This window comes from Rousettus aegyptiacus, unplaced genomic scaffold (genome assembly GCF_014176215.1).
Source record: "Rousettus aegyptiacus isolate mRouAeg1 unplaced genomic scaffold, mRouAeg1.p scaffold_m13_p_7, whole genome shotgun sequence".
Lineage (NCBI taxonomy): Eukaryota > Metazoa > Chordata > Mammalia > Chiroptera > Pteropodidae > Rousettus > Rousettus aegyptiacus.
Window position 1 is genome coordinate 26,157,368 of NW_023416310.1, and position 21,928 is coordinate 26,179,295.

At 33.0% G+C, this 21,928-nt stretch overlaps 1 protein-coding gene and 1 pseudogene across 2 annotated transcripts in view; both read right to left on the reverse strand.

Annotated features, from left to right (window-relative positions):
- The window catches only part of LRPPRC (leucine rich pentatricopeptide repeat containing), a 92,043-nt gene that overhangs the window by 45,070 nt on the left and 25,045 nt on the right, over nt 1-21,928 (reverse strand). For both annotated transcript variants that reach the window (XM_016142222.2, XM_036223950.1), the window contains exons 15-23: nt 13,628-13,655; nt 11,984-12,041; nt 10,819-10,925; nt 10,522-10,599; nt 10,138-10,182; nt 9,695-9,799; nt 8,579-8,709; nt 7,803-7,888; nt 6,180-6,387 (exon numbers count right to left, since the gene is read on the reverse strand). In XM_016142222.2, coding sequence (XP_015997708.2) covers nt 6,180-6,387; nt 7,803-7,888; nt 8,579-8,709; nt 9,695-9,799; nt 10,138-10,182; nt 10,522-10,599; nt 10,819-10,925; nt 11,984-12,041; nt 13,628-13,655 — 846 coding nt within the window. The remainder of the gene's footprint in view (nt 1-6,179; nt 6,388-7,802; nt 7,889-8,578; nt 8,710-9,694; nt 9,800-10,137; nt 10,183-10,521; nt 10,600-10,818; nt 10,926-11,983; nt 12,042-13,627; nt 13,656-21,928) is intronic.
- Nucleotides 16,179-16,297, reverse strand: LOC118605914 (annotated as a pseudogene).

Genomic DNA, 21,928 nt, shown 5'->3' on the forward strand with positions numbered 1-21,928 from the left:
AGAGAAAAACTAACACATACTGATTTTTTCAAAGCGATATAATTTGCTTTTTCAGATCAATTCCCAAACTAGAATAGTAATGTCTCAATTGTATTTCCTCTACATTAGGTCAAAGCTATCAATAAATGAATGAATAATTGTACTGTCAATCAAAGAGACATGTTAATAGTCTTTGGTCTCCAAATATATGCTTCTGAAGATTATACATGCTCAGAACAACAACAGAAAAGACAAGAATAGCAAAATGGAAATAATTCATATACGTTAGAAATTTTAAGTACCTATATTATTGCTCTCAGGTTGCCGACAAAATGAATTATAAATCCATAATGAAGCATTTCATATAAAGTGTACTCAGGATAGAAATAAACTAATGACTTGTCTATTCTTCTCAATCTCTATCTACATTCTGACTTACAGTTGGATCACGTCACTTTAAAAAGAGATAAAACTGCCCATTCCTCCTGTAATTTGAAATCATCATTAATCTTTCCTATTAAAGCCTGGAAATATAAGTGATGTTAATGAAAAACATGAAAAAAGTATCTATAATTCACATTGCTATGAAAATAGTTATATACTCATAGGAGTTTTGAATTTCCATCCTATTAATAAGTATACTACCTGCAGCTCAACTACAGCAATGTGATACAGTTCTAGAAGTGATGATGGAAAGCAGATTATCACAATGGCTGAACCCAAGGACCTTTGGGTTCCTTTCCAATTCTAATACTCTAAATGTGAGGTTTCTCAAAATTGACCTTATTAGGTTTATCAACTCAAATGTTTCACAACAGCACAGAAAATTATATGGAAATGCCACTTTTATCAAGTGGTATGAAATCAGTAAGAGCAGCAAAATATCACAAGGAAAAAGGTGGAAACTGCTTTATACCCAAAATGTGAGATATAACACTACCTTTCCAATCAATGTACTTCTGGTTTCTGTGACCTAAAATGATTCTCTGATTTGCTTTGTACACTTTAAAACACTAGACCTGATTTAAAATCCTACTCAAAAATAACAATAATCCTCTGAAGAAATCTTGTAGATAAAATTAATTCTGGATTCAAAACTTTGAATCCATGCTTATTTTAGTATATAGGCATAATTCCTAAAGCTTTATCTACAAATGGGTCACAAATTTTAAAAAGTCCATTGCTGATAAAAATTTAGCTGCTGTTTTCACAAACTTCAAATAATACTAAAAGAAAATCAACTCTACAACATATTATTATTTCTTTAAAAAGAACTCACTATGATATTTTCAGTGACTAGACCCCCCCAAAAAATATTTCAGTGAAACACATGATCTTCACGAATAAAACTATATATGCTAATATAAGTAGGTAATCATTTAAAAAATATTTTGACTGATGCAAATTAATGTTTTATCAAGATTCTGTAAGCCTGTGAAATAAAGGTAGAACAGAGGAAAGGAAGATTCTATAATTCTAAGTTTTAAGAACACATAATATACAATAGACAGAATCCAGTGAGTAATTAAAACACTTAAAAGTGAGATTTATTAACTAGAATGGACTTATCTGGCCCATATTAAAATTCATTCCCGAAATCTCTAATTCACTTTTTAAGGGAACATGACCATATATAAATCTATTACAAACTTAATTTTGCATTGCTACATGAAGCAACATCCAAAACCACAAACTTGAAGCTCACAGGGTAAATCTGATGTTACCTCTTGTTTTAGTCCTTATGAAATTCAAGTATGTGACAATGCCCCTGACATAAAAACAAACCCTGGACATACATACACAAGAAGCATTTACTGATCCTAAAAATATCTACTTAAAGGTACCAGGAAACAAAGCACTCCTAACTCAAATTCCTCACTGTATATAACTGTAAAAATTACAAATATGTTTCATATGGTCTTGAATTGTTAGAACAAGAACAATCAGTGACAACTGTTCACCTATCAGGAGCTTTAAAACTAGTCTCTTTTGAGTGAATAACTTTGCAATGCAGAGAGTATACTTAAACAAAAAAAGACAAATATTGATTTTTAATTGGAATAAAGTGCTTCAACATTATGCATAAAGTGTTAGAGAAGTGCCAATTCACTTACACTTAAAGGACTTATTGACTGCAAAGCTCTCAAAATCTGAAATCACTAGAGATAAGAGGGGCTTTAGGGAAGAAAAACGTTTAAAACAAGAGGGGAAAAAATGTTTCAACACTCTAAAATCAAACTATTCTATAAATCTTAGGCAGATGTTCAGTATGGAGAAAATTCAATTCAGAAGAAACCATCGTCTTCACAAAAATTATTCTGTTAAGAGAACCAGCCCTTGAAAGAGCTAAATGTTTTTTTTTTTTTCTGTTCATCATCTATAAATGAGGAATCTTCAAGGAGACTGGTGTTGCAATTACAACTAATCCTCCCCAAAAAATTAACTGTGTTGAAGGCTTTGTAATTTCCCTAGGTACAATTTAGCTGTCACTTACTTTAAAATTTACTCAAACATGCGTTCGGAACAGCACTAACTTCACATGTCAAGTGCTTTCCAGCCAATTGAGTCTAAACTGGAAGTCGGTGTTAAACAACTGAATGATTAGACAAGATAGCTCATTTCCCTGCTCTTTTGTTCAGAATAAAATGCCACATTTACATTATCAGGCTCAACAGGATTTTCTGACAGAGGGAGAAAAAACCCTACTGAACACTGTCCGCACTAAGCACATGAAGCCTGTCATTTACCAATCATCCTTCAAAAAGCAATAGCCATGAATGTAACTTAATTACGACCCAATGATCCTTGACGAAAAATCATCTTATCACTGTCCTGTCCCCCTAGGGCAAATGAACCACTTTTGTCCTTTGGCACTGATGATGCTAAATTCTTAATTGCAATAATGGAGTAAGAGAGCCGAACCTCCTAATTTCCTTTCAGCACATAAAGAGTTTTACTCTAGAAGGCAAGCATTCCCATAAATAATAAAAGTATCCAGTACAAATGAAGACGCTAAAATTGAAGGGGAGTGTATGTGACAGAATAACCAGCATTTAAAAAAGTATATTTCCCATTTATGTAACATATTAAAGTGTTACAGTGAGTTTTAAACTTATATTGTTATAGGTTCATCTTACAGAAATTATGACTTTCATGAAGAACTCAAAATTAACTTAGCAAGAGTTCTGGGAGAATTACATAAAGTCCATAATTCACTTAAATGAAATGCATGTGGGCACATACAGATTATAGCACAAATCAGCACTGAAAAATCCTTAATGGAAAGCAAAAATTAAAGCTTCTTTAATCAATTATACTAAATAATCCAGTTAAACAGCTTGAGATATTTTTCGTATGTGATGAAACCAAAATAGATCAGCTATAAAACAAATGATTCTGAAACTGCATCACGCAAATTCTTATGCCTTTAAACCAAATGGCCCAGATTTTATTAATTTCATTTATTTTACCATAGCATAAAGACTAACCAAAAGCTCTTTTAACCATTTTAAAGCATTTCTTTCTTCCTGCGCGTCCTGGTCATTTTCCAGAATTAGGCATGATTTCAATTAAAAAAAAATTTTTTTAAGTAGCTACAAAAAAATGTTTAAAATAACATTCATTTAGACTACATATAGACTAATGGCTTATAAAACAATCCTAATGAAAATGGAACACATGAAAATTTTGTTCGACTGCATATTTTTCTGTTTAATGCAAGTATTAACATTTTAATAATATGAAACCAGATTAGTTTACCTATTTGTTTATAATTTGGTAAACCTGTTTTGACGAAAAAATAAAAACAAAATATATTATTTTCTATATCTATAAAGCTTTTTATACATTATCCAAGTAACTAAATGACAGTGTTAATTTCTCCTGTTTTATCTGGTACTGGGAAGTCAGCTCAAAATTAAAATCTACTAAAATCTTAAAGATCACCTTTCTAAGGGGCTCAACCTCAAGAATTTGCTCCAGAATTACATGTAAGTGTTGGCCTCTTTAGTTTTTGCAAAGACATTCCAAAAAGGTGCTTGCCTTTGAATGAAAAATGATGAGAATTTTGTATGATGTTCTTAAATGTTTATCATAATTTTATCTCAAATTTGAATAAATAAGGCTCATCCCACTGATGAGCTCATACATACCTGCTGAGGTCAATTACATGATATTAGTGAAGATTAAACATTTAATCAAATCAAATACATATGGACTTTTTGGCAGGCTAATGTAGTTAATCCTAGTACTGCACTTGTCATGACTGAATAAATTATCTTCTATCAGTTGGGGAAAACACAATTGGAAAAAAGTTTTAAAGTCAATTTTTTCTTGCAACTTATCCCTGACTAGCAGTGCTCCTATTGTTTTCTCCAATTTTTTAAATGAAATTTCTTTTATCTCCTTTTTATTATTCTCATGACTCTATAACAGTCAACACAACCTTTTTATTATGATAGATAAAACTGAAAGATCTTGTCCTGGAGACTGACTGCAAAACAAGGATAGCAAAAAAAGGCCTAGGCAAATAAAAACAAAAGGTAATTATTTCTCTATGTATCTGAAAATAGTGAGAATTCAAAAAAAAATGCTAATTTAGATTTCTCTAGCCCAATTAACAAGGACAGTCAGATTTTACTTAGACATACAAACCTCTGACTGTACTGTACAACCAAAAGCACAGAGGACACTCCAGGGTAACATCTGAAGCCCACGCTATTTATTTCCATGTTCCTTTGGGTAAGCACTCCTTGGTTCATGAGCCCCATCTGCAGACCTCTTTTGGAAAACTTCTGTGTCTCCTCTGTCTTCAAAGTATTTCTACTTGTAAGATACTCTTCTAGCAGGGTCTCATTTTCACTATTAATTATTTTATTTTTGCCCAGTAGTGGAGGAGGGCCTAATTCTTCTGGGCACTGGGCCCATTTTTTCAAATCCCTATGCAGAATTCCACATGCAATTTGCAGAGATGGGTCTTTTAAACAGTCGAAAAATTCTAGTAGGAAGCATATTAATTATAGGATTTCTATATAACGTTGGCTGTGAACATGAGCACGCAATAACAGTAATTGTTTGAATCGCTATTTCTTTAAAAGAATATAAAGCTGAGACTGTGGAGGTTAAGATTTGGCCAATATTCTAACTTGATAAATTGTTTTTTCATTGGATAGCAAAGGAAATATTTCATAAAACATGTATGTACATGTGTGTATTTATGCATATGTATTTATACAGACATTTCCTAACATATAGCTAGTTAAAAGAGATGTTTTTCATTCTACATTTTAAATCCAATGATAAATCATTCATTATATTCAATTAATTATAACCCCTAATAATGAAAAACTATCTGAAATTTGGGGAAATTATGAGAATCATTAAAATATATCTTTTATTTTTCTCCTGTCATTGACAGAACATCCATACTAAAATCAGAAAACCCCATTCGCGATATAAGCAGATTAAAAACTGCATTAAGCCACAGAAAAAGATGACAAAGAAGATCTAGGAAATTAAAAAAAAAAAAAGCAAAAGGAAAAGAAGATAATAAAGGGTGCTTAATCAACTTACGAAAATGTTTTGCTCATTAAAAGAGAGTAGGATGATTTCGTGATTTGCATTGCAAATGATACCTTAAACTGGGCACCAATATGAGCATTTGAAATGTAAGAATTTCGAACTGAGTAAATCTTGCCCCATCAACAAAATTCATCTTCTTCACACAAGGCACAGAGACATGATCTACAATGTTTACCAAAGCTAGAAAAACTGTATTGGTACATGCAATTACAATAAAATACCATCTGGATAAAATGAGCACTGAAGAGATGCTGTTACACTGTTACCTGAGTAACAGTCATGATCAAAAGCCCCAGGGAATCCTTCTTTGTTATACTTATTAATAATTAACACTCATAAGGCTCAAAACTGGGAAGAAGCTAGATTTGATGTCATGTAATATCACCACATGCCCCCCACCCCCACCAAAATTACCATACACCATCCCATTGAGAAGTAATCCACATGACCACAGGGCTGCTGATGGTTTTAAAGGTCACCTAGTCCATATGAGCCCTCTCATTCTCGGCAACCTTCAAAGCTTTCACAGCACCACACAGTATTTACAAAGTACAATCCCCAAATGAGTAGACTCATTCTTTTAATGCCAACATTTAAAATTTTAAATTCAATTAACTTACTTTTCCAGATACAGAGTGACCAATGGGGAACTTATGGTAGTAGATGGTTTCGTTAACCCCAGAGTCACGATGGCTTCATGCAACTGTTTTACTGTTTCAGTTTCACCTCTTAAAGCTGCGCCATTTAGGATGTGAAAAAAGGACAAGACTGTTGCATCTTTGATAAGAACATCCTTCTCTTTCATTTCCTTTAGAATGTTAATAGCATCTACAATGAAGGAACACAAAAGACCCTTAGGTAATTTCATGTAGGGAAAACAAACCGCTATTAAAACAGCATTTCAAGCCCAGCAGGAATGTAAATTCTAGTGTATAATGCCGATTTCAAGTTAATTACTACTTGCATTTCTAAACGAGACTACAATTATAAATCCACAATAGCATGGTTTTATCATTTCCCTGCAACTTTGACTACAAATTATAGACAGGGACTGTGTGCCCACTCTGCACCACGTAACCCTGTACGGTCTGCCCTATAGCTGTAAGATCCTCCTAAATGGATGCTTTTATCGTTCAGAGCTAACATCTGCTAAATCACACCATTGTTTCTTCACCAGATGGCTTGTCAGGAAGCCAGATAATAAAGATGTGTTTACACTGTATATACAGCCAGACTAATGGTCTGATACCGATAGGGCCTGTTTGCTATGTCGATACTAATTAGCCAAGCAGAGCCAATGAAAGCTTTCCAAAAGACTGCATGTTAATACATTAGATTCATTAAGCTTCATTAGGAAGGCAGAAACAAACATTTTAGGATATGGAATAAGTGCGTTTTTATAATGTTGCTCTTAATTATTGCACAGGCAAAATGTTTTGACCACTTTACAAAAAGTGATTTTTAAAAAGCAGGCTAATCCTTATAGAGTTTTCTGTGTTAGATATGACTCCTAGGAAAAATTCAATGTTCAAAACAAATATTCCATCCATACATTTTTCACTATAAAAAAATTTTCTTTAAATCTTCTCTAGGAATAAGAGGAAGAGAGGAAGGCTAAAAAGGAAATTTCAAAATAAAACCCAATGAGAAAATCAAGAAACGAGCAAATAGTAAGACTATATTATCAAGTGTATTTTTATTAGGCTCAGCATTATCTCAGCAATGAGAAAATTAGAATATGCTCATCAGCTATTTAATCATCTAGGCTTTTCCTGCAAACTTCTAAATAAAAACTCGTTAAAGTATACATTTTATTAATGTCATTAAAAATTAAGACAAAGACTGCTGCAAAATTCGCATTCCTAAATAAAGGTTATGTTTATAGGTTTTATGTTCAGCCTCCAGACATCCTTAAGCAAAAACAAAGCCATTAGTGCAAGCATATAAGCAAATTGTGCCATAAGTCATGATCTTCAAACTCAATCCAAACAGCAATGCTAATAAAAACTAGCTGCAGAAATGCAAAAAGCACTGAGCTGTGCAAATGTAAATGACAAGCTTGCCAATCCATTAAAACTAATGGCCTACACTGTCCATGCAGCTCTGGTTGGATTCACATGCAAATTTGTATGCAAAGTGTTCAAGCACTTTGCAGGACATGATATACCATCAATATCAATTCACATGTTATTCCGATGGCAAGATACTTGCACCACATAGTTCCTTTATATGCCCAGGCTTACCTTGGAGTTTGCCATGTTTTCCCAATACTTTTACAAGGCCTACGTACTTGCTGGTGTCAAGGACAGCAGATGAATCTAAACGGTCACTAAAAATTAAAGCAATATGTATAGTATGTTAAAAGTCAATTAACTGAAAAAAGAATTACAATATCCAATTTAGCACTTTTCAAAAAAAACATCACACTGTCTGAACTGTTAACAACATTGGCCCCTACATTTAAGTTATGGTTTGTTTTTAAAGCCACATACAAATTTGCATATAATTATATTCAAAGTGACAAGAAGTAAAACTCTAACACCACATATAAATTGTATCACTCCATCTGCAAATGATAAGAATGAAGGAACAAACGAAAGAACTCACTTCATAGCACGTCAGGTGATTCTAACTTTGTCATGAACAGTGAAATACCCAGAGACATATTTTTATTTGCTAAATCAAAATTGGGAAACCAAAGATACCTGAGAAATGGGGGGAATTTTGCTTACACTACGGTATCGCAAGAGGACTATTCGACAAGGCTTAAAAATACCATCACCACTGTTATGACATGATATGGAAAAAAAACCCTTGGCTTTAAGAAATAGAATGTCTTATATTTAAAGACTCTGCTGCAAACAAGCCATAACTAATCAGTCTCATATTATGAAATTTAAAAACAATGACAAAAATTTTTTAATCATATTGTATGAGAGTAATGTTCAATCTACTTGATCCATCAGGACTGTATATCAGCATTAATGCTGAAGATCTGTTTCAGTGCCAGAGTACTCACAATTCCTGTTTCAGGTTCAATGCATCTTCTGCATTATCATGTCGACAGCACAAATTTATTAAAGCTGCATAGCCACCAACAGCCATGTCTGATTCATATTTTGCTTTCAATTCGAGAGCTTTATTCATGTTCTAAAGAATAGAAGTGAAAAAGAAAGAAATAAACAAAAGAAAATGTAAAATTTCTAGATTTAATGTTTGAAATGTAGAAAAAGAGTACTTCAAAAATAGATTTATGTTATTAATTTCTCCTTGCTTCTTGATATTTTTATTCACCTTTCAAAAAGCAGGTAAAATATATGTGTAGGGTTTAAAAGGTTTGTTATTTGTACTGCAAAACAGGCCACTATGCCAAATTTGAAATTTCAGCTTTGATACTGTATTATAAAAAAGACTTCCAGGTTAAATATGTTTCAAGTCAACCCCTACTCATGTCCAATTTCCATACACAGAAATATATATCATTGCATAGTTCCTCACAGTCTAGTTTAATATCCATGTGAAGAAATATTTTAGAATTTAACATTACCATGTTATAATCTTAAAGACAGTTATATTTTTTCCCCTAAAATCACAGGCATAAGACCAAATCGTATTGAACTAGAAACTGAAAAAGTCTAGTGATATGCCACAAATTACAGACACACACTAAAATAAACACAAAGTACAGCTGGACGCCTGCTGAAAAAAGGCAAGAGACCCTTTATCTCAGAGAAAGAGCTTTTTTTCCAGCAGGAAAATGGAATTTCAATCCTTGCATTAACAACCTAGTAATATTTGACTTGCAAATGACTACTGCATGTATCAGTTGCTTGACAATCTAGATATAAGAGACCGGAGCCATGGCTTGAAAGGACATTTGGCATGTATGATAAACCTATCACGGCTGTTACTATCATTCACTTTGCAGATTATCGTAAACAAACTACAGCAACCCGAAAACATGCCATTCAAGGTGTAGCTAAAACTAGTTAACCTTTCATTTAATTGCATTCTTCACAGGCATGACATATAATAATCAATTGTAAAAATCATAAATATTGTATTTGGCTTTGCTTATATTTATCTGTAAAGAATTTTTTACCCTAATAGCATATTTAAAATATTTAAACATTACCTCTTCTGAACAAAGTGTTAATATGAGCTGCTTTAGGACATCTCCTATAGGTTGATTTTCAGCTTTTAGTTTTTCAAGAGTAGACTCCAAATCAGATGACGTAAGCTGTGTAGTCCACAGAAATGCAAAGAAAAAAAGAAATTCACTACAAAAAGAAAGTGTACCACTTGTCACTCTTCCTTTTAAACTTAACCTTCCTAAATGTCATAAATGCTATCAAGAATATTAATGGGTATCTGTGGATGGACTCTAGGGATGATTATATGTATGCAAATTTCTTAGATACGTTGATTATTCTGAGAGCGGAATAGCTTTTACCAACTTTTTAGTGGTATACCAATGGCAAAATGTTTAGGAACCACTAGTTATATAAAGATACAGTATAGAATTCTCATTAAATGTGGTTATGATAGAATGTAGAATCTACTCAAAAACCAACTTACTTTTCGAGAGTCTGTCTTCTCTCTTTCGACCAATATACTAACATCCTAAAATGGGGATTTAAATTAGAATTAAAAAACACATGAAAAATATGTTAGCAAATGTCAAAAGCAAATTGAAACTCTCACCTCATTTTACTACTATTTTTCCATCTTTCCAAAATTTTCCAGAAATTCTTTTCATACTTTATTAACCATTTTAATAAATGTTTTAAATGCATTCTTCAATATATAAACAGTATTTACCAACAATCAATGAAAAAGCCTTGTTTTAACTGTTGTCATTTAAATACACTTTTTTGGCCTAAGCATATTTAAATAAAAATTTAACATGCGTTTTAGATATAAAGTAAGCATTTAAAAAGTTGATTAACATTTCTCACACACCTTAATCAATTCAGGAACATGGTAGCTATCCAGTAGATTACGAATGCCTCTGTAGATATTTTCAGGAATTTTTACATTCTGTGAAAAGGGAAAGGAGGAAAAAAAAAAAACAAACCCTGAGTTTTAGACAACCAAACTGAAATTTGTCTAACAGAAATTATCTCAGACATAATTTAAGTCTCCAACTCATGTATGTCATTGAGAAGTGGTCTGGTTGTACTTAAAAGCAGCAATTTCAAATCTAATAGATACATGTCAGGCAGGACAGGCATTATATAGCAAAAAATGAAATGGTACCATCTCCTTCAGCTGATGGAAGTATTGTCTCAAACGCTCCTCCTTGGCCTGTACCTCTGAGTCACTCATGCTGTCAATCAAGTTATAAAGAAAATAGCCAACAGCTTCTGTGGAAAAAAACAAGAGAAAGCATTCCACTAAAATTACTGAGACTGTCATGTTATCAAGATTAATTTATAAGAAATCATTTTGGTGTGAGATGTCACCCTGATGAGAGGCTCTGAAATGGCAACAATGATCACTGAGGCATAGAGATTATGTGGTTTGGGAGCACATATCTAACTGGTGAGTGAAAGGAATATTAATTATTTTCAGACCGAGTGACAGCTTTTCAGTACTGAATCTTACTTCAATCTATTTTTTTCCACCACTCTATGACAGAAGTGGTTCTGCCCAAGGCCTTACCCCTTTCCTGTCCAATTCACAGTAGTGAGAATAAATAAATGCCTTGTACTCATTTCTATACTAATTTTTTTGTGGGAAATAAAATTAGAAAGGATTGTTAAATGTTGAGTATAGAAAGTTAAGTAATTTTAATAAGTAGATATAGTAATCCTGTGGAGAGCTGCCTATTAGCCAATGAAAAACCAAGATTAACAAAGATGTTTCGTAACAACAGTAATTTTCCTATGCGTTCAAGCATAAGATGTATAGGGCCATGTGTTAATACCTAGGATAGAAAATGTGAACTTTCAAGAAGGGTACCTTCCTACAGAAAACAGTTGGTTATAAATCCTTATACTGATAACCACAACATTTTGAGGTCTATGAGGTGTTTGGTTTTCTCATAATTATTTTTTTAAAGACAGGGATGGGAGGCTTTTTCTTTTCAGATATTAAGGAACTGATCCTTATAGCACCTATGAAAGAAGGCTTAAAAATTAGTAATCCTTAGTGTTTATGTGGTTTTAATGTTTCGCAAGTGTAGTTAGTTATCTTTAAACATATAAAATAGTAAAAAAGTCTTATAAATTTTTCTCACTTAATAGAATTTATTACATTATTTGACAAAAAGACTTTCATTTTTCACATAAGACCTAGAATATATGATTTTCATATTTCACTTTCAAAAATAAAACATTTACTGTTGTAATCTTCCTAGCCCATCATTACACAGAAGAATGGACTTGTGGATAAGTTACAATCATCAAAATTGAAACGCTACCCGTTGGTCCTGGAGGCTCCTGGCAATAACGTCCATCCTTGTACAACAGTTCTGTTATCTGGTAAGACAGAAAATTCGTGCATTGCAGCAAGAGAAGCAAACAAGAACAAATACAATCTGAAATTGAATTCTTGAAATAATAAAGCCTCTCTCGAGTAAGGTATTATTCTTTATCACAGTAATTCAACACCACCCCCACCTGCCAAGGAGATTGTTTCGTTTTTAAATAATAGGTTTGTCTTTTAAAAACAAAAACAAAACAAACTCATGTTGAAGGAAAACTGTAATATTTTATAAAATGTCACTAACAAAGCCTCTAAACTGATTTGTTTATAGATTGTTTTAAATGGATTATCATATACGGGAATTGCTTATAGAAACTGTCAACCAATGTTATTTCTCATATTGTATTTGGTCTTGTTAAAATTGGACCAGTTTCTTGGTTTTAAATGAAGTATTACAGAAATAATTAAGTAAAATATCCTAGACCACTAAATAACTTCTTTTTTTTTTTAGTTGTTTATCAACTTCTTCATAGTCATTTTAATGGCATCAAAAGAGGTCAATGTATTTGTTCTCCTGGATCCTTATCAACTGAATACACAACACTTACTTTTCAACATTAATTCTGCTGGCAAAATTTTACTTAAAAAAGATCCAAATATGTATTTTATAATGAAAATTATTACAAAATCTAGAACACTGACTTGTAACTGCTGAACACAGGATTTGACTATATATCCTTGGGCAGAAGTTAATAAAAATGGAAGCAATTATTTTCCAAAACGATGTCAGTTAAGAATTATGAACTTCTTTATATAAGTCTACCACTGAATTTATCTGCTCTTAAAATAACACCTGGCACATATTATAAGTGTTAACTACTCAAACTACAGTTATTTCTCCTACTATTTATTTCCTAACATGAAAAATTAAGCAAATTAACCACATCCCACTTTACTCCACCATGAAAACTGTGTTGCAGTTAGCGGCAATTCAAAGGATAGTTAAGGCAGAAACGGTTCAAAAACAAAGCAAAACAATTTTCACCTACAAACTGCTTTTTAACCAACAAAGACAAATAAAGTCTATCAGAAGTTGTAGCCATACATTAAATATAAGACAATCATATGTAACACCAAATTTCGAACAAAGACACATTCAATAAATAAACCAATAAAAACTGTCGAAAAATTACTTTCAAGTATAACTATCCTGAACATATGCTATAACTGACTATAGTTTGAAAGACTATAATATTAACAAAATTAAATGAAACTTAGATTTTAAAAAAATATTTAATTGGGAATTCTAATCAACAATGCACATTCTATTTTATTACGCTACAAATATTTCTTGCAATTCAAAATAAGAATAATTGTATTTACTGCATAAAAGCAGTTAACTTCTTAAAAATATAGCAGTTAAAAATTGGTCTGTTTAACATTTATCTAGACAGTTACACAAATGTATAACATGTATACATTTTAAAAATTATTAAATCTGTATGGCCAAATGTCACTTCAAGATTCTAAATTCGTTAACTTAGAATAATACATTATAAATGTATAGAGCTAGTATAACTTTTGCTCTTAATAGCTTTCTATACATCACCTTATGATTTGCACAATTAGGAGTACTTACCTTGCTCCAAAGATTTATATTCATTGACCTGCAGAGGGCAGTAAAGGATTAAAAATAAGCCCAGAGGTTTCAAAATCATTTTAAGTTAAAACACACTAGCAATTATTATACGCAATGCATACAGATCAAAGCCTTAAAATAAATAATAAATATTTCCAAAATCAAGTTGAATTTTCAGGAGAAGGTAATTTAATTTAGAAAGGTGACTCTCACTTGTGATCCCTTCAAAACAAAGGTTAGTTTGAGCAAGAATAATTAGGAACCATCCCTAAATCTTGTGGTCCAAGCTTGATGAAGCACAATATCTGTATGGTCTCTAAGTGTCTGCCCATGACTGCTTGCTTATTACTTGCAGTGGTAAAGGCAGTAACTATATAATGGAGAAGTCGAACATCTCTATTGGATATCAAAGTTAATATCCCTAATGAGATGCTGATGGACATTGTGTGATTTTAGATTTCATTTCCTGAGGACAGAATATCACTCCTGTGGAACTCCAGCCAGGATGTATAACCTGAAGCTAATCATGGAAAACCATCACGAGGAACATCCTATAAAATAAGTGCCCTATATTCTCCAAAATGTTAATGTCATAAAAGACAAAGGCTGTTCCAGACAAGAGTGAATTAAGGAGAAAAGACAACTAATTCATCCCTGAACTGGATTCTGTACAAGAGGGAAAATAATTGATAAAACTGAAACATAAACTATATTGGAAAAAAATATTCCATCAATGTTAAAATTTCCTTAACTTGGTAACTGTGCTGTGGTTATGAAACATCATATCCTTGTTCTGTGTAATTACATACTATTTAAGGGAAAAGGGTCATGATATATATAACCTCAACCCAAATAGTACTGAAAACTTTTATATATCTGTATGTGTGTATATGTATATACAGATTCACATATTGATGGAATAAATGATAAACTGGCAAAACGCTAAAAATTAATAAATGGAGATACAAGAGTTCTCTGTAATATTCTTATAACTATGCAAATTCAAAATTATTTCAAAGAAAGCAAAAAAAAAACCCAAAAAACAGCTCACCCAAATTTTGCCTGTTTAAATGAGAAACCATTGACAAAAAAGGATAATCAATGAACACTGGCTTTATACTACTTTTAAGCTTTGTAAACTTAATGTCTATAAGTTTCTTTGAGAAATCAGTTAACAAAAGAAATGATAAACTGACCTAAAAATCTAACTCTAGGCTGTAGTGGGAAACGATCCCTCAACTATCACAAGGGAGTTTTCATCTCACCCACCTACTTACTACATACAGAGAACCTGCTGTGACTACCTGACATTGCCACATGCAAAAAAAAAAAAGTTTTTCTTTTTCCTTTTTTACAAATAGTAAGTGAAAAAAGAGATCTCAAGGCATGAGGATAAAAGAGAGGGTAAAGAGTACGATATGACAAAAATTTATATTGTTGAGTTCACAGAGAAGGGGCCGAGGTCTAACAGTACACAGTATTATATGGCAACACTGGCAGTGGTTTGTCACCCTTTCTGTATCATGTATCCCCCCTTTGAAAATCTGATGAAATCTTCTCAATTACTGTAAATTTTGTTAAGTGTGAGAATACTGTGGTTCTGTTCTTTTACTTAAAATAAATTCTGAGATGTATATTAAAGTATTTATAGACAGAAAGACAACAGATCTGTAATTTAAACAGTCCAGGGGAAAAAAAGGAGGGGAGGGACGGGAAAGAGATGACACAATATTGCCAAAATTTTAACTGTTGAAGTTGAGTGATGAGTTTTACTTTTGTGAATGTTTGTAAACTCTATAATAAAAGATAAACATATACCATCCCTCGTCCATATTCTGCATCTCTATTCCAACTGTCAACAACAAGCTAGGTTTCTTTTTTAATAAAGCTCTTTTAGTCATATCTTTGATCAAAATACTAATTTAATGTAGAATAAAAAATATTTCTAAGATGTTAAACTGCCCTCAGACCTGATATGAAGTACTGTGAGAAGGCATGGAGAAAAACTTTCAAAATTGTACATATATTTAAAACAACTGAAAATAACTTAAAGCGCTACCTTGAATGGGAAGCTTCATGATAAATGGTGAAGGTTCAAAAAAAAAAAAAAAAAACCTATGCGGAATCTTTTAAAACTACCGTTTGTAAAAAATAGTTAACATTTCTTTACTACATATTTGCTCCCTAATGCACTGCAACCTGGCTTCTGGCCCCAAACCTCCACTCTTGCTAAAATACTACTAACTTCAACTCAAAATTCACCCAGCACTTTTCAGTCCCCTTTGACTATGTTTTGAGATTTATGTTGTTATTGATCATTATCTTGCCAGGCTCCCAATGATGCTATGCAATCTCTTTATCAGAAATTCTCTTTCCCTATCTGTTCCTTATAAAGCAATCCTCTGTACTAGGTTCCAAATGCATTTTTCATTTTATTTATTTATTTTATATATATATATATTTTTAGGCGAGGCAACCCTTGGTTGACCTCAGGGGTTTTAAGGACCTTGTCAGCTGGCTTACAATCCCTTATTTTATTTTATTTTTTTTATGCCTATAGCACCTGGTCTTCCTAGGTGGTCTCCTATCCAAGTACTGACCAGGCCCAACCCTGCTTAGCTTCCAAGATCAGATGGGATTGCGCTTGTTCAGGGTGGCATAGCCATAGTTGTGTTTTTTATTTTTAAGACAATCCTGCATGTAGGTATTTAAATTCTCTTTCACAGAAAAGTAAACAGACTTAGAAAGGCTAAGTAAAGTATCTTCACCTGAAGTTCCATAGCATCTCAAAAGGCACCTCAAAATATCCCACAAATTGCTGATCATCTCTTCATGTTGTCCTGGTTCTCCATTTACCCATATCTACACCCTTTTCCTCCCCCTTCAAATACCCACTCAGTTATCTTCATTACATTAACTTTCAATGGTTCAAAAGCCACAGCTCAAGGTTCAAACCTGATAACAGAATAAGACCACTCATGGAGAGCCCCAGGCTACCATTTTGGCTTTATTTCTTGCCATTATGTCATGTTTTCCTGGGCTACCTCTTATTAATCTACCTTTAGGTCTCCAACTGCACTATTCGCTCAGCCTCAATACCTTTGCCTGGAATGCCCTTCCTTTCCTTAGGACAAATTCTTACTTATCCTTCAGTACTCATCTCAGCACCTTCTCTGTACACCTTGCCTTGACCCATCCCTCCCCTAACATTGGCAGAAAGAGACAGTACCTTTTCCTCTATACATTCATAATTATCAAGACTAGTTTGCAGTTGTGTTCTTACTTCCTGGTTTCCAACTATGAACAACTGCAGGGCAAGACGTTTCCTATTCATCCTTGAATTACTTATTATCTCAGTCCCAGCCCCTGGCACACACTCATAAGAGCTAGTATTCTCTGAGCACTGACAAACTGTAGTTCATAAAGTATTTCCCCTCCCCCTGTGAAAATGTCATGAGTGGGAGTTTCACTGCCTGGCTGAAATGAGAATCTTAACATCTGGCATTTAATTTGGTGACTTCCGATAGGATTAGTATCAGAAAGTTAATTGTATTTCAATGTATGAATAGCAGCACCACTTCAGCGGTACAGACTCTCAACTAGCCAAGTTCAGACTATTGTCACTGGGTCAGAAAACCCCTCCTTAGATCACACAGCTCTTTTCTGTGCACGACAAAGAATTAGATGCCTTCACAGAAATTCTGAAACATTTCTCTTCATGATATGATATATTCCCGGCCAAGTTTTGAACTAGCTTCAGTGACATTTTGTCTTTTAGAAGTGACTTAATATTTCTGATGGTGGAATTTTCAGTAATATATAAAATGTATACTCCCCTCTTTCTCATTTGAATTTTGTTTAGCTAGTGCTATTAGGAAGAAAGTCTTATTCATAGTAAATATCTTCTTGCCCCAGATTTGACATAAGACTTTACTAACTTTATCAGTCAGATATAAATGCCGTTTAAAATATACTCTTAAAAACAGCCTTATTTTTTTTAAGTTTAAAAGTAAAAATTCCCTAAGAATCTTAAAGACTCTCCCCCTAACTAAGCAATATTGAATTTAAATTTCAACAGGTGATTTTCCCTATATGTTAATAAACAATTTTTAAATTGAAAAAAAAATTTTAGGGAGGCATTACACTTGATTGGTAATCAATGACCACTTTTTGAGTTTATCGACTTATAGAAATACCAATTTGCCATTCAAATACTACTCGAAAAAGATAAAGAAAAAAAATAGTGTTGGTTTTTCAAAAACAATTTCAGGGTAGCATAAAAAAATTAATCTGGGCTAAAACAGGTTACAGAACACATGCTAAAAACTACTGCCTCATAGACCCTAGACCCACCACTTGAAGGCAGACCATACTAAAGGTTAACAAGCATCCCAAAAATTGCATTCCGATATTGAAATACATATCTAAGTTTCTCTCAGGATCAGCTAAAGTGACTACGATATCTCATTTAATGTTCTGTAATTTCTGACATTTCTGATAACTATCAATAATTATTTTTGGTAAGGAGTAATTTTAAGTCAATCTCTTATGTGCTAATCTTTATAGGAGTTACAGGTAGTTAATGTAAACTCTATTGGGAATGCCAATCAGTATTCAGTCTTCTCTGTTCCACTCAGCAAATTCAAAAGATGCTAGAGTAGGACAGGATCTTGAGAAGCACATGATAGGTGACTGTTTCAAAAGCTGTACTGTATATACTGACAAAGGGATTTTAAAAATACATATATGTGACTCAGCACTGAAAGACTAGAAGGCTATATTAATAAACAGATAATAGACTGTAATATTACATTTTTAATTTTTAGTTTTTGGAGTGGGAAGGGAAAGAAGAAATCACCTCTAGTCACAAATGCTTCAATTATGTATATATTTTTATGAATAATACCATATTACCACAAGCTGAAACTTTCTGTATCTACAATAAGAAAAATTCATCAACATAATGTAGTTTTAGAATATGAAGACTTAAAACACTTTCCTGGAAGGGACTAGTTAAGACTGATTTTTACTGGGCAGAGTACCAGAGGGGAGACCTTGACAGAGAGCGAGCTCTGGAGATCTGCAGTGAGCTGCCCTCAGTCTTTAAATGACTACTGAAAAGCACATGTGAGTGAGCTAATAATCTGAAGCTGAGGACACTACCTGAGTCCTTTTTGAAGGCTCTGAAAAAGACAATTTCCAGAACTCACATGGGCTTAACAGTTCATATTCTCAATAATCTTCAAACACATAGGGGTTAGCAGGTAGAGTACTCAGAAGCAAAGGCCTCAATAGTAGGGCTATTTAGTGGGAATAATCCTCGACTAAAGCTGCTCCAAGTCCTGCCTAACAAAGCATAAAAGCTAGCAGAAAACTGTTCCAAGTAACTTAACTTAAGGCTGTCTCTGAACAAAGTTCAAAAATATTTAAAGGGAAAAAAAAAAATTCATATCCACCAGGATAAAATCCACGTCTGCTATCCAAGCAGAAATGACAAAGAAGCAGAAATGTATGATGCACGAGGAGGAAAAAAATCAATAAACAGACCCAGAAATGACACGAATGACAGAATTAGTAGACAAGGACATCGAAACATCTATCATTAACAACCCCACATAGTCCAGAAAGAATAAAAAAGCACGAACATGATAAGTAGAGATGGAAGATATTTTAAAAACCTAAAGTGAATCTCTAGAAATAAAAATGTCTGAAATTAAAATATTTTCTAAATGTATCCCTGTCTCAGCCAAGCCTCTACATTACACAAGTCAGTCTACTTTCTTCAGAATAAAGGAAAAATTCCTCTATGTTATTTAAAATATTTTACAATCTTCAATCTCAACAATAAATACTTTTAAATTAAAGAATTTGCCTAAAATCAGAGGTAGAAAATAAGGCCCAAGTAATTAATTCAACAGCACTGATCATGTGGCAGGTATTAAGAAATTGCTGAAGAAAGTGCAATAAACCAAACATGGAGCTTATGTTCTAATAATCAAAATAGCTGCCACAAAATCTTTGTTACAAAATAACAACAAATAGATATGCATGTTCTTATTTAGAACTGTTTATTTTTCTATATTATGGTGATTTCATTACCTAATTTTCAGCCTACAATAAACAGAAATAGCAAATTATTTGTATATAAGTTATTTAAGGTAAATATACTGAAAGTTGTCAAGAGTGACAGTAAAAAATCTGACAGCAATGATGGTAATACAAAATTAAAAAGCAAAAATAGAGAAAACACAGCAATCAGACACACTCACTAGAGGTGCAAGCAGCTCTGCATACTTAAATCATTGAGCCACTAAAAGCTCGACGACTGACTTGGATACATATCAGAATACACAATTTGTTTCATTCCACCATATTGAATCAACTTTAGAGTCTAAATACTTTGTTTAAGGAAGTCTAGGGTTTGCGAAATATAACTGACATTCAAACTAACTAAAAAATATAAAAAACTTTCCCCAACCGTTTCTCAGGAATAACTATATGAAAATGTTACTCTATTTCACTTCATAATGCATTATGGGTTCTTTTTTTAAAATCTGGCTCTACTAGCATGTTTGTCCACTCTAATATGTATTCTGTATTTTTCTTTTCTTTCCTTTCTCTTCCTCCCGCACTCTTGCACTCTTTCCCTCTTTTCCTCCCTCCCTTTCTCCCTCTCTCTCTCTCTCTTTCAGTGAGGCAACCCTGGTTGACCTCACAAATTGCAAGGACCTTGTCAGTTTACAAACCCTTATTTTATTTTTTATGCCTACAGCACCTGTTCTTCCTAGGTGCCAAGTACTGACCAAGCCCGACCCTGCTTAGCTTCTGAGATCAGACAAGATTGGGCTTGTTCAGGGTAGCATGGCTGTAAATTGTATTCTGTATTTTTCAAACTTTATTTTTAAAGACATGGACCTTGATTTCTTCTTTTTTTTTTTAACCGCACACAAAACCATCATATCACTGAAAAGACTATAACTGCACTAGCTAAAGAGCAGCAACATAGAATCCTGCCTACTTGTTTTACCTCTTCTTGCCTACAGTGGAGATTCCAAAGATGTCTACAGAAAACTCCAGCACTCTGACCAATGAACAGACTAAAAATTATTGGGGTTAATATTGGAAGTCATTAACATTATACAGAAAGAATGATAATATTAGAAACTCATCCTTTTGCAACCACCACTGTTAACAATTGGTTCAACAAAGATTACCAGTAGCTGCTAAAAACACTGAGTGAAAGATGCTAGGAAACAAGGCAGACACATTTTCTCAAAGTATCACCTCACAGAATTCTTACCAACAAAAAGGGGATGAGGTTCCCTTGCAAGGGAGAGATATGGGGACCAATACCACAATCAAGTGATGACTGAACTTAGCTCATGGCGCCTGACATTATGTCTCTTGATGCAATAAGAAATACTTATCACCTATGAAGCATTGTTTCTAAAAATGTTCAACCTGAATATATCATGGGAAAAAAGTCAGACAAATAAAAATGTGAGGGGGACATTCTACAGAGAAAGTAGCCTAAACTCTTCAAAAAATAGTAAGTGTCATAAAGACAAAAACAAGGTTTAAGAGAATTGTTCTTGATTGAAAAAATACAGACACAGTAATTGAATGGAATGTATGAACTTAATTGAATCCTCAATCAAAAATTAAAACAGCTATAAAAGAAATTTTTAGAACAAATGGGACTATCTATATAGGGACTATGTATATTGGGTGACATTACGGTACTGTTAATTTTTTAGGAGTGACATTGGTACTGTGATTACATAGATGACCTTATTCTTAAGAGTTATAAGCTAAAGAATCCAGTATGATATCTACAACTTCAAGTGGTTCAGCAAAAAAGTGTATATATGTATGTGCATGTGTGTATATACATTAGAGAAACAGTGTATGAGAAAGTACGTAAATATTGCAAAATATCAAAATGGTAATCTATATAAAGAGTATATAGATGTTTACTATTCTTTCAACTTTCGTGTTTGAATATTTTCAAAATAACAAAAGTGGGAGGGAAAGGTCATTAACATTCTCCAGTGCAAGAAAGTAATATGACGAAGATAATCACCTTGTAATTAAATATTTAAAGTATAAATCAAACATACATGCAAATTTGTCCATAACTCCAATTCATCATTTTCAAACAGCGCTTTCTTCTCTGAAACAAGACCTTTATCAAATCTGTATTTCTTAGAAAAAATATAAAAAGCTGCCTGAACTCCATTCAACTCATTAGTAGGAAGAATAAAACAAATAAGATTTCAGGTAACTAGTACACTGGAAGAT